The 16,233-nt window shown below is 48.6% G+C and overlaps 1 protein-coding gene across 3 annotated transcripts in view; it reads right to left on the bottom strand.

Moving 5' to 3' along the window:
• Window positions 1-265: 265 nt before the first annotated feature.
• The window catches only part of NDEL1 (nudE neurodevelopment protein 1 like 1), a 29,165-nt gene continuing 13,197 nt past the window's right edge, over window positions 266-16,233 (bottom strand). For 2 of the 3 annotated variants that reach the window (XM_034989583.1, XM_034989581.1), the window contains exons 6-9: window positions 15,021-15,194; window positions 11,054-11,145; window positions 7,566-7,717; window positions 266-1,504 (exon numbers count right to left, since the gene is read on the bottom strand). In XM_034989583.1, the coding sequence (XP_034845474.1) occupies window positions 1,411-1,504; window positions 7,566-7,717; window positions 11,054-11,145; window positions 15,021-15,194 (512 nt within the window). In that variant the 3' untranslated portion in view covers window positions 266-1,410. Of the gene's footprint in view, window positions 1,505-4,622; window positions 4,658-7,565; window positions 7,718-11,053; window positions 11,146-15,020; window positions 15,195-16,233 lie in introns of all 3 variants that reach the window. The other variant, XM_034989582.1, reaches the window with a different exon arrangement.

The following is a 16,233-nucleotide window of genomic DNA, read 5'->3' as shown; positions in this document are numbered from 1 at the left end:
AGTCCCTCCTCCCAGACTGCCCCACGGGGCCCTCCTGGACATCACAGCTACGAGCAGAAACCAGCCCCAGGAATCAGCACGAGAAGCCCCGCTCGGGTCACTAGCCGCCTCCTCGAGAGGCCGCCGGGCTTTTCCTTGCCCCGGCCCGCGGCCGCTGTCTGCCCACTTCTCCCGCGCCGGAGAATGAACGACAGCGCCGAACCTGGCTTTGGAACTCCCGTCTTCTCCCACAGGCTGGCAGAAACCCAATAAAGCAACCTCGAACCTTTGTTTTCTGTGAAATTTATTGTTTCCACATTAAAAGACTTTTTGAGGGGAAGTATTTTTTTTCTCTCTTAACCACATGATGATCCTATTCGGCTGCCCAGAGTAGGACACCCTCAGTCGTTAACATGCCATATGAATTCTGAATAAATAAAAGCTACAAAGCCCAAGTTATATACAAATATCTTAGGCAATAATGTTTACAAACCTATGTACAATAAAACAAATGTAAACAGTAAATGCAGCATGAGAGTAATCAAAGGATGCACAGGGACAACCACGTACGGCCGGTCTGCCTCCCAGGAGCCGGCACGAGCCAGCCCCCGACTCAGGCCACCCGACCCTTCCTAACACAACTGGACAGGCCCTCGGAGAACACAAAACGCTCTGGAAGATGTCACTTAACTGAAGGACCAGAAAGCTGGCGAGGAGGTTGCCCCCGCCCCCCACCTGGAGCCACGTGGAGGAGAAGGGTACGGCACAGAGGCACCAGGCCGCGTGCGCCCCGGCCCGGAGCCTCCCCTCTCGGGTTCAGACGGGCATTTTGCTGCTCTGGGGGGGGGCAAGTCTATGGAATGATAACTGTTAAAGTAAAATCAGAAGGTGCAGAAAACGTTCCCTAATTCAGTGACCTTCCTGACTCTGTGCCAGCAACAGGCCAAACTGTGGGGAGTGGAGCTGGGGGACACATGATCGTGAGCACTGAAGATGCTTGGGTGGGAGCTCAGGAGGAGGGCACGTGTTGACCTGATCTGGGGGAGAACTTCTAGAAGGTCTGCAACGTCTTAAACACAACTAAACCCTATCGGTACAGCAGGGTGGGAGCTATGAGGCAGGTGTGATGAATGGGTACTTCTGCATCCAGTGACCAAGGAATACACGTACGTATCACCTTGTGACCCACAAAAGTGCAATCATGTGAAACCAACGGCACCACGGCGAGAAGAGAAAATAGCCAGCATTGATATCGCGCAGAGTCCTGGGGCTGGGCAGGGCCCGGCAGCCGCCAACCGCATGCAGCCTGCCCTCTGCCGGCCACGGGGAGGCAGACGCAGGGGCCCAGGCGGGGCCCAGGCACCGAGGGGTGAGGCTTGGGTGTCCTGGGCTGCTGGAGGAGGGCAGGAGCCCCCCCCGGAGGCCGGGCACTCACACACTGAGGGGCAGCATACCCGGTGCTGACGACGGGCGCGAGGAGCCCAGACCAGGAGGAGGTGGCGCTGGGTCAAAGCCGTTTACTGCCCTGTGGGGGTGACCAGAGCAGAGAGGGAGAAAAGAGAGAGAGAGACGGTCATTTAAAATCACTCGACACACAACAAAAGCACTTGCTCTCTATAACTACCCCTCTCCCTGCCCAGGGTGGGATCAGAGCAGCCCCAGGGAGAGTGGCCTGGAAAGCCTCAGCTGGTCAGAGACCGAGAATTCGGAGGACGGAGAGCAACGCGCTCACGTGCCCCCTTGTCGACAACTTTGTCCTGCCGGCCACTGCCACCACGGCCCTGGTCTGTCTGCCCGTAGGGAACTAGCTAAGGAAATAATGGTACAACTAAATGATGAGTATTGCACGGCCATTAAAAACACATTCCACAGAGTTCTTTAACAGCATGGGAAAATACTCAGAATGTCATTAATGCTAGGTCCAAAAAGCAGCAGGTCACCAAATTGTGTATGTTCAATGATGTGAAGGAAAAAAAAAGTGGTAACATTCCAGATTCTAAACTCCAACCTCCTATATGGACCTTACTTCTATGTAGCTAAATCTAGAATGTGGGGGGCTACACACACCCACACAAATATGTATATAAAATCATATATGTTATAGAAAGAAAATTTAACAATGGTTACTTTTCCTCCATCAGTGGGTAATTTTGTTTACTACTTTCCACTTTTTTGTTTTTCAAATCTCCTACAATGTACATAACTTAATAAAGGGGAGAAAAATAACTCTGTTCAACTGTTTGGCAATATGGGCAGGCACGTCTGTGGACGCGGGAGTGCCCCGCCCGCCCCGCCCCAGCCCCCAGGCGCTGGGATGCAGAGCCCCAGCCCCGCCCCCGGCCCCGCCCACCGGGCCGCACAGCCACCAGAAGCAGAGGGAAGGGGTGCAAGTCTCGGAACCTCTCTCAGGAAGCCACCCCAGCCCTTCCACACGGAAACCCTTCGCAGGAAGATCTGTCCCGCTAGAATGTGGGAGGTGCGGCCAACTGTGGGGGCCGCATGCACCACCCGTGCCCTCGCTGTCCCCCCACCTGCTCATCAGCAGGGACTCGAGTACAGGCTAGAGAGAGGTTCTCTTAAAAAAGAGGAGGAGGGGAGCAGGGCGGACACACACTCCCTACGAAGACAGTTGTTTCATACACTGAGCAAGGGAGTGTAACCTCTGAGAAACGCATGCAGACACACGGCAGACGACCCGGACTACTTTGAAGACAGAGTTAACCTCCCAATGCAGAAGCTGCGTTTGAAAGCAAGCCACCCACACGCAGGCCAAGAGCAACAGGAGAGCCCTAGGAACTAACCGATGCCTGCTGCACGGCTTCCTCCCTCAGCCGTGTGCACCCAGGACCGTCCCTTTTCTTCCTGGGCCTTTCACTCACCCGTCCGCATCCTCCCACGGCTTCCTCCCACCGCACATGCTCGTGCCTCTTCTCCGGGCCGGGCCCACGCCCCGCAGCCCCTGCAGCCTTCACAGCATCAGCCCATCTGCCATGTGTCTGGCTAGTCCCAGAACCTCTCAGCGAGCACCAGGAGGGCCTCACACACGGCCTCAGCTTCAAATATGCCAACGTCCCACTCCAGCCTCTCGGAGCACGGCGGCCAGCAGGGCAAGCCCCACTGGGCGCCAAGAAGAACCCGGCACCCATCCCCAGGGGCATGCGAAAGCCCCACAAGAATGGCCCCACACGCAGGTTTGAGGGCTGGGATTCCTGCAGTCTCAAGCCAGACGGACCTTAACAAAACAGCAAGCTCATCCCTATTGTTCTGCTGCTGAAGAAACCAAAGCGAGCCAAGTCCAGCCGGAGCCCACCCCCTGAACGTGTCAATGGGCGCCCTTCCCAGGCTCCTCCTGGCCGAGGGACACCTGACAGCCCTCGGTGAGCAGCAACTCCCGTGCTCCCGACACGGCTCAGCTCTAATGGGAAAAATAAGCAGTGCCAACCAGCAGAGAAGAGGCCAAGAAACTCGACAGGCAATTTCCCTGTGCGAATGGAAATGAGAATTCTTGATGTGATCGCTGGATGCAGCAGAGAGAGCATAACCTGCCAGGCTCGCACCTAACACCTGTCTTCTGAGGTGAGGAGTGAGAAGTAAAAGGCCAGAGGGAGAAGAAAGCGGACCCTATGGGGGGGGCCCAGTGAGGTCCCTTCCTGTGACCGAGAATCTGTGCAATGGGGGAGGGGTCCCAAGAGGAGCGAGGCCTTGGGCGTCGGAGGGCAGCAGCAGAAGAGCCGCAGGGAAATGTGCCAGTGGGCAACACAGGACTGAATGGAGAGGGAACGCACAGGGAGAGAGACAGACCTGGGAATCACCTATACAGAAAAGGTTCCAGAAACATCATGGTCTGACCACCAAAATCTAGCTCAAGAGTCTGAAAACAGCGAGTCTAGCTAAGCACAGGGCCTCCGGTCAGCTGTAAAACAGCAACAGACGAAGTGGAGAGAGGGGCAGAGCTGGTGAGCAGGACAGAGCAGAGCTCGCAGACCCACCCCGGCCCGGCAGCCGCGGGCAGGACGGGAGGAGGCCGGAGCTGACGCGGGAGCGCACACGCACTCGCTCCGCCAGGCTGGCGACACGGAGGAGCGATGCTCAGACGGAAACGTGCCTTCCTGCAAGGCCGACCTCGGTCTCTCTCACACGCACACGCCTCGTCTACCACCCCGCTGTACGAGGGGAGTCCAAGAGCGAGCGGAGCGGGGAGAGCCCCAGGCAGCAAGGCTCCGTCACCACTGGTACCTGCCCCGAGAAAACAGAAGGCTCTGGGCAAGGAAGAACTTCGGTCTCCCGTGAACTCAAGTCAAATGTGATCCCGGGGCCTGAGAGCGACGCTCGACCCCCACGCCCGGACTCGAGGCAGCGTCACCGCCACGGCGCCGAGCCCAGGCCAGGAGCGCCACCAGGCCCGCTGGCCACCACCGCCCCGGGACCACGACCACGAGTGCCTTCTGTTCTGCGCAGCCGAACCCGGAGTAACGACGTGGGGTTGGGTCAGACCGGGACTTGAGAACTCACTCACGGGCCGTAAGTCGGTTAAAGCGGAGTCAGCCCCATGCAGTTAGTAAAACCAGTTTGTTAGTGTGTCTTCCACCACACAGCAAGATGGAGAAAGAAGGAAAAAGAGCACAGCAAACAAATTCAGTTACCCATGAACAACGTGGGAAATATGACTTTTTCTTGCCTAGTAAAAAAAAAAAGGAAAAAACATTAAACAGTAATACAAGTACTATTTTCACAGCATGCCCTAAAACGGCCTACGCCCGCCTACACACAGCCCAAACGAGATCACACTGGCTTACAAAATCAGGTAAGTGATACTTAAGAGGCTGAATGAAGACGATGGCGAAAACGGACGGTTTTTGAGAGAAGTCAAGTGACCGTACTACACTTGAGGTTCAGATGAGGAACACGAAGGGCTGACAGCAGTTGGAGAACACAGAGCAACGCCAAGGAGGTCCAGCAAACCCCATTCTAGAACCTGGCAGAAGCCATCACAGACTAGACGAAACCCTGTTTCCAGGAAGCTGTCAAACCACCAGAACTTACAGAATATTGTCGGACCACACACGCTGCCACCTACCGAGAAGGTATAGCATGTGGCTTCCTGTGGTCAGGCCTCAGGGCATCGCAGGCCCTCGCAGGAGGGGCAGGGCAGGGGGGCCCCGAGCGCGTCTGCGCGCACGCGCACCTCCTCCGCTGACCCTCCGCACGGTCTCTGGGAGTGCTGGGGAAAACGCAGGGACAGTGCCACAGACACACTCCTTGGGGGTGGGGGGCAGGGCAGGCAAGTTCGAGCCGAAGGTTTTTTAGGACGGAGTTTTCTCTCATGCTACAACCCCAAGCTACACACTTGGACGCTTCTGTAAGAAATGGTATTTTTACCTGCCAGACTCCACAAGGGAGCTGGGGTTGAGACGCTTCCCCCCGTCCTGTCACGGCTGGTAGACACCATCATGACCCTATCTCGTCAGCAGGCCCGCAGGAAGAAAGGCCAGAAGGAAGGCAGAATCAAATCAAAGCAGCAAGGAGCAAAACCACAGAGTCTGAGTTAGCTTCAGGAACACGGCCACTAGACCCATGTGGTTCAAGAAGCAGGTTAATACTGGAGTATGGACGTACAATGCGTTTAGCATATAAACTAAACACTTGAAGCGGGCCCACAAAAGCATACTTAATCCTTAACAGAAACAGTACGGTTAAAAATTTGTACTACTTAGAGCAAAACTAGGCATCATCTGTGTTTCTCTCGAGAAGCATATCTCCAGGTTCAGTTCAGGAAACAAAGCCTGCACGTGCATCCAGAATGTTCCTCAGGGGACAGGGGCTCCGTGACGGAGCCCAAAGCTCCTGGCTCCGGCTGACTCTGCACCCTCTGCAGCTCCCTGAGACGGGGTCTATCTCGGGCCAGCAGCACCCTGGTGCCGTGCATCAGGGCCACTGGAAGCCAGGCGCAGTGAGCTTGCACGGACAGCGATCCCTCCCTCATCGTGACTGTTCTGAGGACTCCCTGCGTAAGAGGCATCGCCCCAACCCACCCGTTTCTGGTTCCTGCTCGTTCTCACGTCACAGGGCGTCTGAGGCAAGAAACAGGATTCCAGATAAAGACCCATAACTGCTCTACTGGAGGTTAATTACACATTGCAAAAATTACAAGTTGGACAAAATAATTAGGTTCTGTTTTCAACACTCGTGAAGACTACCCCTCAACTTTCCCTGGATTATTCGGGAGAAATGGCAACTTTAATGTGAAATATCTATTCATTCCACTTACCATTACAGTATGAAAATGGGTACTCCTCAAGGTTGCCTGAAACTCCTAAATCTGAGGAAAATTAATTTTATACTTACTCCCCCCTGAGGAACACCCGTGGTTAGAATGAAGTTCTGATTTATATATTGCTACTTTAGAACGTGCTCCTTAATGAAATACGTGCCCTTCAGGGCAGAAGTCCCCTAAGGGAGAGAGAGAAACCAGAACACTCTACTCCACAAGTTGGGTGGACAAAAAGCAGCTTTTCAGAGTGGACTGTGTGCCAAGTCAAGTCCTCCTGAAATGTGCCACGGTTACCGAGGAAAGCAGAAAATATAAGCTCAAAGCTTTAAGAAACTGTGAACATCTCTAGACTTGTATGTGTACTGTTTTCACAGAACAAGAACAGGTTCTACAACTCGAAACAGAGACGGGGCAAGGGAGCACGGTGCCTCAATGCTGTCCCAAGAACGGCCACTTTAGGGCATCTAGTCAGCACAGCCAGACCACAGGTCCTGACTGGTTGTTAGCTCAGTGAAGGCACATCCAGTCAAAGTATAACCACACAGTGGTGGTGTTTTTTACCTGAGGAAGAACAATATGCACTGACAGGGAAAGATCCTGGCGATACAAGTCACGAAGGGGGTGGGGGTTGCAGAGCCTAAACCAAGTCTAATCCCATAAATTTTTTTAAAAATATGTATAGCAGATGCATAAAAATATGATTTTACCTGCCTAAGAGAGTAAGTGTAAGGATGCAGAGAGAGTATGAAAACAGAAAACATCTACTCTTTACTTACACACCGCGGCACCAACTGAAATTTTTTCGCATTAAGGACGTACCATTGCTTCAATCTTATGCCACTTTTTTTTACACTGTCAATTGCCCAAAAAAACATCTTCACATCATACAAAACCTGTGTCCCCTAAACTGTATCTGATCCAGCGGTTTCCTATTTTTCTAAAATCTTCAGACAACAGGTTTCTTGCAGAGTTTGCACATACATGATCACACACGATTCTACCCTTACCAAATATTGGCCCAAGAAAGTCTTTCACTAGCCTTTAGGCGCCTTGAGAACAAGGACTATTATCACAGTCGTCTTTAATTCCCAGAGCCTCGCACTGCTTCCCAAGACAGAAGCATCAAGAGTTCTCCGGGCAACAGACTCCATGGGGACCAGAAGACGACAACAGATTGATGTCCCCTAAGACCTGAATGATACCGCTTCATGTAGGTTTATCAAACTGAGTTTACCTTTTCAAAGTTCAATAAGCTCACTTAAAAGTGTGTGACTTTAGTACTCAAAAACAACATTTTCAATTGTCCAAGACTTACCCTTTGTCAAAGAAAGACGTATGTCCTGATCGAGAGAACTTTGTGCCGTTGCTATTCATCACCCCACAGTTAACATTCCCTGAAATATAGGATTTTCGTGATGCTTGGTCCTTTGCAAAATTCCTGCACGCTGCTAATTTGGATTCTAAAGCCTACAGAAAGAAGGAGGAATGATTTGGTTGTCAAAACAGTAGCTGTACATAAAAATCTGCATTTCAAACCATTTCTCTTTCAAGACTAAAATTACACTCTCTCTGTTGATAATGGTAGCCAGTCAAGCCACAAACAATCACCTCTCTGATAGAAAGAGGAAATGTTTATGCTGACTCCTAATGACCTCAGGATAATGTACTTATTCCTCTCAGTATTACGGATGAATACAGATATAATCCTGATCTTACAACTAAGAAAAATGTGGCACGAGTAGACAGATCCCAAGTCTCTTGACCCTATCCGTGTTCCTTTCTGGGTTGGGGACTATTAGAGAGCCATTAATTCCCTTATTCAAGACATTCATTCATTCAAACACTTGCTGAGCGTGATCACAGAGCAGGCACAAGCTGTCGGAGGCCTCGGTGGGACAGACACACAAGGGCAAACACTGGGTCCCACACCGGAGAAGAGAGTGGTCTAGAAATGAGGACTCCGCAGATTTCACACCAGGTAGCAGACAAAGTCAGGGCTGTAAATGAGAAGATCAGGAATTCAGGGACAGAATTCTGAAAATCAACCCTGGAAGGGTGGGGCAGACGAAGACCCAACAAGATGACAAAGAGGAATGGGCAGGAAGGCGGGAAGCGGACCTGACACCACATCAGAGAAGCAAAGGAAAGAGAGCATTAAAAAAAAAAAGGTCGGTGTTGAATGTTCGAAGTAAAAGTAGGGCAGAACAGCATCCATTGGGTTTGACAGTGCTGAGCTCATCGATGAGCAATTCTGGTGGAGTAAGCAAGGAACAGAGTCCAGACCAGGATGTCTGGAGAGCGGGTACGCAGGAAAAAAGGCTAACAATAAACGGAGACAGGCTTTCGGAAAGCTTGCTGTGAAGGGGAGAGAGAAAGAGGGTGACAGCTAAACACAGATGTAGGGTAAAAGAGTAGTTGCTTTTACTTTTTATGAGTAAAAAATGGTATAGTATGTAATACACAAATATTACATATGACGTATATGTATAATACCTAATGTGTAATCCATAAAGATTACGTATAAACACTAAAATACAGTAAAAGGCTGAAAATAAGAGGAGACATCGACAAGAAGGCTGGGATGGGATGGGACCCAAGGCACAGAGGGACAAAATAAGCCGTGGGCAGGAACATGATCCTTGGACCACTGAGATAAAGAGGAAGAATGGTTACAAACAGAGGTAATATCAGGAGAGTAATAATAGAAGTCAGAGAGGAGAACAAACAAGTGGAAATCAGATGGCCTTATTTCTCAGTGGAAGAGGATGCAGGGGTGGGGCTGGAGCCTCCAGTTCAAGTCCGTGGACAAAGGAGGACAAAGAAGTAGAAAGGGAAACACTCCGAAGAGCACACGGGGGCTGGCAGATAACCACAGACCCGGAGTCCCGATGACATCTCGGAAGGCGGACGGTCAGCCAGATGGACAAATTGTACGAGGGCTCCCAAGGTCACCTTTCTGCACCATTTCTGAACAAATTATGTAACGTCATAAGCTAAACAAGGATCAGAGAAAGCTGCGCATGGGAAGCCCAGACAGAGGTAACCCAGGAAGAGAAATGGGACAGTACCCCTCAGAACGCCGGCACAGAGGGCACCAAATAAGAAGCTACAGACACGAGACGTAGCCAAGAAAGGACAGGTTTCTTCTACCCACAAGAAAAAGAAGGTAAGTAACAACGCCAGAGAAAAAGAAAAAGCATGCAAGTCAGCTCCAATACAAAAATCAAAACACTTGGTATGATTGAGTAAATGATTAAAAAAAAGGCCCGAAACATCTGTTGAGTGGCAGAGATAAAACGACCCAGGAGCCCAGCTCCTCCTCTATGATTTTGCAGCCTACAATCCACACATGGGCAGAAAACTGTAGAAGCTACTAGTTTTCAATTTTCAGAACCAACTACTGGAGAGTTCAAGATGGGACAGAGAGAAAGACACACACATACAACAGGAAGCTGAGATACAGTCTAATAAATTCAGAAACAGAGGTTTAAGCATGCCATTTCAAGTCTGAAAATTACCAAAAGAACAAAAAATTAAAAAGTGGGAGGTGGGAGTTAAATTCCTCATCTTTTTGCTTAAAGTTGGTAAGTCAAGACATCAAAAAATAAGCACAGTATTTTGAGTTATGGAGCCAAATACCACAACTCTTACAACAAACAGGATTTTAAAAAATGGTTATGTTAGGAGTGAAAATTACTCTATGGACCATGTGTGAAATAATTTGTGCATGTTGCTTTTTATAGCAATGTTAAAACGCACACTTGGAATTAATCTGATGGTCAGAAAGTAATTTTGTAAGCCAGAAAAGGCCTCCCATTTCTTCATTATGTAAAGTATAATGCAATTTCTGCTTTTGTCAGAAAATGTCTCTCACAAACAAGTGAGTGAAGGGGTGGTGGACAGCGGGCAGTTTCAGGGGTAGATTACTGAAAAGAGAGATAAAAGTTGCCCACGGAAACAGGAAAGGGAACCCACGCACAAGATGCGAACTTCACAGTGGCATAAATCCACACAGTTATCTGTTTCCTGCGATCCAGATTCAGAGAAGGGGAGCTCCGACTGCTGGACTGATCCCGACTGCAGGTCTCCTCCACGGCCAAAAAGACCATGAGTCAGCACTGACAGAGGAAGCCATCTGTGGGATCACCAATGAGCAGGAAAGACAGGAAAGCAAGAGATGGCTTTCACTCATTTCACCCGAAGAGTCCTACTGTTGATAAGGTCAAAGAGTAGGTATTCAAGCAAAAAACTGACTAAGCAGAAAAACAAGTGTAATATTTCAAAAGCCCAACTGCTCTGGAAGCCAAGGTTAGAGCCAAGGAGACAGCACAGAAGCTGAAGTGGCCAAGAGCAGGGAGCCGGGCGTGGACTAAGAGCAAAAGTCCTGCCCGAGGGCCAGTGCTGCAGTCCTCCGGGGAGAAAGCTTAGAGGGAGGCCACAGGGAGGGCGGACTGCGGCAAGAACAGGATCCAAGAGTGGTATAAAACACACAGCAGGCCGGAGAACAGTTATCTTAGGAAAAGACGGGGGAGTCATGATGCAGAAGCGGCCAAGGAGAAACCGAAGCAAATCCAGGGGGATCTCAAGAGCACAGTGCACAGGGCCTCCTGCAGAGGCCCCAGAGAGCCCGAGCCCCGACGTGTTTATCTGGAGCAGTCTCAGCCGATCACTGGAGGGTCCTGCTTCTCTGCCTCATCACAGCCTTTACCACAGGAAGGAGCCCCTTCTCCCTCCCTCGCTCCAAATGCAGAATTCAACACCGTGGCAGGTGACGTACCTAGGGCTAAATAATTGAATACTTACCCCTACTTTCCGTAAGAGATCCCCCACGATGTTGAGTGCTGATATCCTAGCAGAAGGAGTTAGTGGACTGGCACCAAAACCGTTTGGTATAGCTGGAGAGAAAGAAAAGGTGAGTGATTACACTTGCAGGTGTCTTTCCCTTTTGTTGTCGGGTGTCACTGAGCAGGATACACTCAATGACAAATCGATACAGTATTCCAAACTAGGAACGTAAGCTATAAAGTGGAGACGCCATAAATATGTTGAACTGTCTCCTTCCACTGATGGATACTGAGACTGTATATAATTTTACATCATGAGCAATGCTAAAAGGACACATATCCTTAAAACATCTGGACAAGTATTTCCAGAGAAGATTCCTAAAAATAGAACTGCTGGATCAGAGGATACGCCCCTTTTTCCACCTTTAAGAGAGCCTGCCAAAACGCTCTCTGATGAGCCTGAGCTCATGTCAGCAATCCGTATGGCTGTGCCCTCTATAATAGTAGACGTCATCTTTTTTTTTTTTTTTTTTTTGGTCAATTTGATAGTCATTTTGTTTTCTCTTTTGTTTCCTTAATAACTAGACATTTGAATCTCTTCTTCTGGAAATCATGTTTATCCTCTGCACTTTGTCTATCTACTGGGTTGTCTTTCCTTTAATCAATGGGTAAGGGCACTAAACACTACAGATATTCACCCTTTCTCTCCCAGATCTTGTATTTCTCAGTGTGACATTTCTTTCAAACTTTGTTTTGGTGGGGGAGGTTTTGGCTTCCTCACCTCGATATTATAAAATGTTGCTCTTATTTCCTCCTAATGTTTTCCTAAATTTTTTTTTACATTTAGATCATTTAATTCATCAAATATCTAAATTTTTTTCATCCAAATGGATAGCCAATTGTACTAATACCATGTCATGAAGACTCATCTCATCTGAAATGGCACTTTACATATACTGAATTTCCTATATATTTTAGTTCCCTTAAATTTATTAGTCTGTTCCACCAGAAATACTCTGCTTTCATTATTACAGTGTTTTTTGTTTTTGTTTTGTTTTTTAAGATTTTTTATTTATTTGTTTGACAGAGAGAGACACAGCGAGAGAGGGAACACAAGCAGGGGGAGCGGGAGAGGGAGAAGCGGGCCTCCCGCCGAGCAGGGAGCTGGACACGGGGCTCGATCCCAGGACCCCGGGATCATGACCTGAGCCGAAGGCAGATGCTTCATGACTGAGCCACCCAGGCGCCCTCATTATTACAATGTTAAAATATACTGTGGTATCCTGAAGGAGAAAGCTTCTTGTTATTAACCTAATTCAAGCTTTTCTTGGCACATTTACTCTTCGGAGTAACTTTAAAACTTGCCAACTTAAAAAACCCTGTTTTGATTTCTATTAGAAATTTAAGTTGCTGATTGATTTGGGGACAGTGGCTGCTGCAACAGGCTTCCCAGTCACAATCAGGGTTATCCAGTGTGATATTCACATCATCTTGCACGCCCCTCAGCAAAGGTTTTCAGTCATGCACATTTTTTCAATTTTTGAGATAATATACATGATGGTTAAGAGCTCTTGAGCTAAACTGCGAGAGGCAAATCCATTTAGTAACTGTGTGAGCTTTAGTAAGCAGCCTATATGTAGAAGAGGGCTGATAACCTCACTTTTAAAGTCCGTTGTGAAGTTTAAATTAGTTAATACACTTTTTAAATACCTAGCACATAGTAAGTACTCAATAAATGTTAGCTGTTATTCTTTTAGCAGCTTTCTACAGAGTGCTAATCAGTATATAAATGCTTTGTTGCTGGTGCTGTTCAGACTGTCCTTGGCCTCCAGAATATCATCTCACTGAAGGGAGGGACTTTGCCTTATTCACCAGGAGACTCCCGGCATCTAGAATAATGCGTGGCATAGAACAAGCGCTCGACAGGATATAAATAAACTGCTGTACTTTTCTCAGCAGGGATTTCCAGATCTCGTTTTTCCCTATTCCTCTCAAATTACGAAATCTGTGCTTTAATGGTGAGTTGTCTTAAATGCTTTTTGGAAACAGGCGCTGTTACCAATAAAATGCAGTTAAAGACAGACCACCTCACAGAGCTCAGCCCTTCAATCTTGCACTGATTTCTCTCATCTCCTGCTTCTCGTTAGGTCTGTTGCGGACTTCTTTGTCACACAACTGCTGTGAACCAGTGTGTAACAGCTTTCAGGTTAGTGAAAGTTCATGCCATCAGTTCCAGTCTAAAACACGGTCCACCTGGACAAATATTCCTACCTTGGAGTTGACATGTCTTAATCCTGTGCCAGAGTAAGCAAGCTCTGCGTCCCACTGAACTCGCCCAGCTCGCTGCAGCCAAGTCCGAGTTAAAACTCTAATGAGCTATTACAGGATGTGCACCTCCCTGGGTAGTAACCTCGACTGAAGCTCCAGACTATATTCTGATTCATGCTCAACTCACAAATTTTCAGAACTTAACTGCAGAATTCTAATTAGTACCTAAAAGCAAACCTTTGCCAATTCTCAAATGTTGGTAATTCTGCGATCCTCAAATGCCCAAGTAGCCACTCCAGAACGTGGGCAGTGAGGGTTCCTGATGACTGCTATCACCTGTACCCTGGCCTGCCCTAGGTCCTCAGCAGCAAACTCAGCACGAGGACAAAGAACACCACCTATCACTATACAGCATTTTCATACCTCTTACCGAACTTCACCTTGTAACTAGGCGAAGGATGAGTTATCTATTCAAGGGCTACTGAGCACCTGAAATGTGGCTAATACGACTGAGAAACTGAATTTTAAGTTTTAACTCACTCACATTAATAAGATGTAAATAGTCATATGTGGCTAGTGGCTACGGGACTGGGGGGGCGTAGGCACAGAGTGCTTACATCACTAACTGCCCAGAGAGAAACCTTCTCCTACCACGCTGGAAGATAAAATCCTTTATTTAAAAAAGAGAGGGGAAGAAGGAACTTCATTTTGGGAAGAAAAAAGTATGGAGGAGTGGGAGTCGCTGACATATCTCTAAGCTGCAAAAATGAAATAAATCCGAATAAAGAGCTAAGGGGTTCCATTCCAAGGTTCTATGCAGTGGCTGCTAAGCGGTTTTTCTGCCTATCTAGATTTTTAAAAAACACCTCTGCTGATGACAAAAGAACATTCTCTATGTACTAGTCATCGGTGACTCCAAATGTCACCTCTGAAAACGGCAGCCACGGGGGCGTGTAAGAGGACGGCCGTGTCCGCCTGAGCCAGTCTTTCACGAGTCTGAATGGCAGCTCAACCCGGCTCGGTACGGTCTGCGTGTGAAGGTGGCTAGTCCTCTGTGATCAGTTCAAAAATCGTATTTACGGGGCGCCTGGGTGGCTCAGTCGTTAAGTGTCTGCCTTCAGCTCAGGTCATGCTCCCAGGGTCCTGGGATCGAGCCCCGCATCGGGCTCCCTACTCCACAGGAAGCCTGCTTCTCCCTTTCCCCCTGCTTGTCCTCCCTCTCTCACTGTGTCTCTGTCAAGTAAATAAAATCTTTAAAATAAAAAAAGAAAGAAATCGTATTTACAGGTGCCACCGACGTGGGTGTAACGAGGAGGTGTGTGCAAACACAAACAAGCACCCGCAGCGGGCAGAGTCAGGGTTGACAGCAGTCGGCTCTCAGGGGTAAGACGGCAGCCGGATCCCCCTCTTTTCTCTTTTTCGCGTTTCCAGCACGAGAGTGGATTGCTGCTAGCCTCAAAAGATCGACTTTGCCTGAAAACCTTTAACTTTTTAACATCGCAACGGACTGAGCCGCTCATTTCACACGTGGCCACGGCGGCCCTGCTCCCCGGGAGGGAGCGGCCCCCGAAACCAACCGCTTCCCCCGCCTCACAGAGCGTGTGGCCTCCGCGACTTTATACTGAAACCACCGCTTACGCACGCCTCGCCCTGCTCCCCAGCCTACCCTCCCCAGTTGGTAATCTCCCGCAGGTTCAGAAAGAAACGACATGGCAAACCTTTTGGTGAAGGAAAACTGTTCTCCGTGCCCTTGCCAACAGGGGTGGCTGGCAAAGAAAGTGACGCCTGCACCGCGGAGTCCATCTTTTCACAATCGAGGGTCGGAGAACTAGGGGCCGACTTTCTGGTTACTTCTTGTTGTCTTTCCCGAACTGCCAGTTCTTGTCTTAAATCTGCAAAATGGGGCACAGGCAATAAAACTCACCCAAGGAAGCAAATCCAGACAGCAAAGTCACCTGTGGAATGCCATAAAGACGTTCTGCCTAAATTATGATTTCTCAAAAACTATTTCCTATGTAACACTTTTTATTTCTCGGGGTATATAAGACAACCCTACTGTCTAAATGATGTTTGAGAATAATTTTAAAATGCTAGGACTGATACAAATGCTCTTACCTAAGAAAACAGTTAACTATGCTCATATGTAAAAAAAAAGGGGGGGGGGACACCTGGGTGGCTCAGTCTGTTAAGCGTCTGCCTTCGGCTCAGGTCACGATCTCAGGGTCCTGGGATCGACCCCTGCATCAGGCTCCCTGCCTTGTGGGGAGCCTGCTTCTCCCTCTCCCTCTGCCTACTGCTCTCCCTGCTTGTGCTAATAAATCTTTTTAAAAAAATAAAATTCTTCCTTTTTTAGTATGTGATAGAGTACAGAATATTATAAAGAAGAAAATGGTCTCTATAATATGTGCACATATGCAGTGTTATTATATGCCTAACATAAAATCATTTACATAGAAGCAAAAAGGAAAAAACTTAAACAAACCAAGCAGGACATGCACACTGGTAGCAGAGTTAAGGTTTTGGAAAACAGACCAGGGTCTGAATCCCAACTGAAAAGTTTTTTTTTTTTTTTTTTTAATTTGAGAGAGAGAGAGCGAGCATGAGTGGGGGGGAAGGAGCAGAAGGAGAGGGAGAAGCAGGCTCCTCACAAGGCAGGGAGCCTGATGCAGGGGTCGATCCCAGGACCCTGAGATCATGACCTGAGCCGAAGGCAGACGCTTCACCGACTGAGCCACCCAGGCGGCCCCCAACTGAAAAGTTCCAAGACTTTGGACAAAACTCAAACTCTCCATGCCTCAGTTTTCCCACCTATAAAATGGGGCTAATACTACCTACCTCTTAGAGTTGACACTGTAGGCATTAAGAGACTAAAAGCACTTAGTGTCGTGCCTGACAAAAGATAGAAATGTACAAGGCTTCAAAAGTATATAA

This window comes from Mirounga leonina, unplaced genomic scaffold (assembly GCF_011800145.1).
Source record: "Mirounga leonina isolate KUSES-001 unplaced genomic scaffold, KU_Mleo_1.0 Mir_488, whole genome shotgun sequence".
Classification (NCBI taxonomy): Eukaryota; Metazoa; Chordata; class Mammalia; order Carnivora; family Phocidae; genus Mirounga; species Mirounga leonina.
Note: the sequence above shows the minus strand (reverse complement) of the source record. Positions and strands in the feature narration are given on the sequence as shown.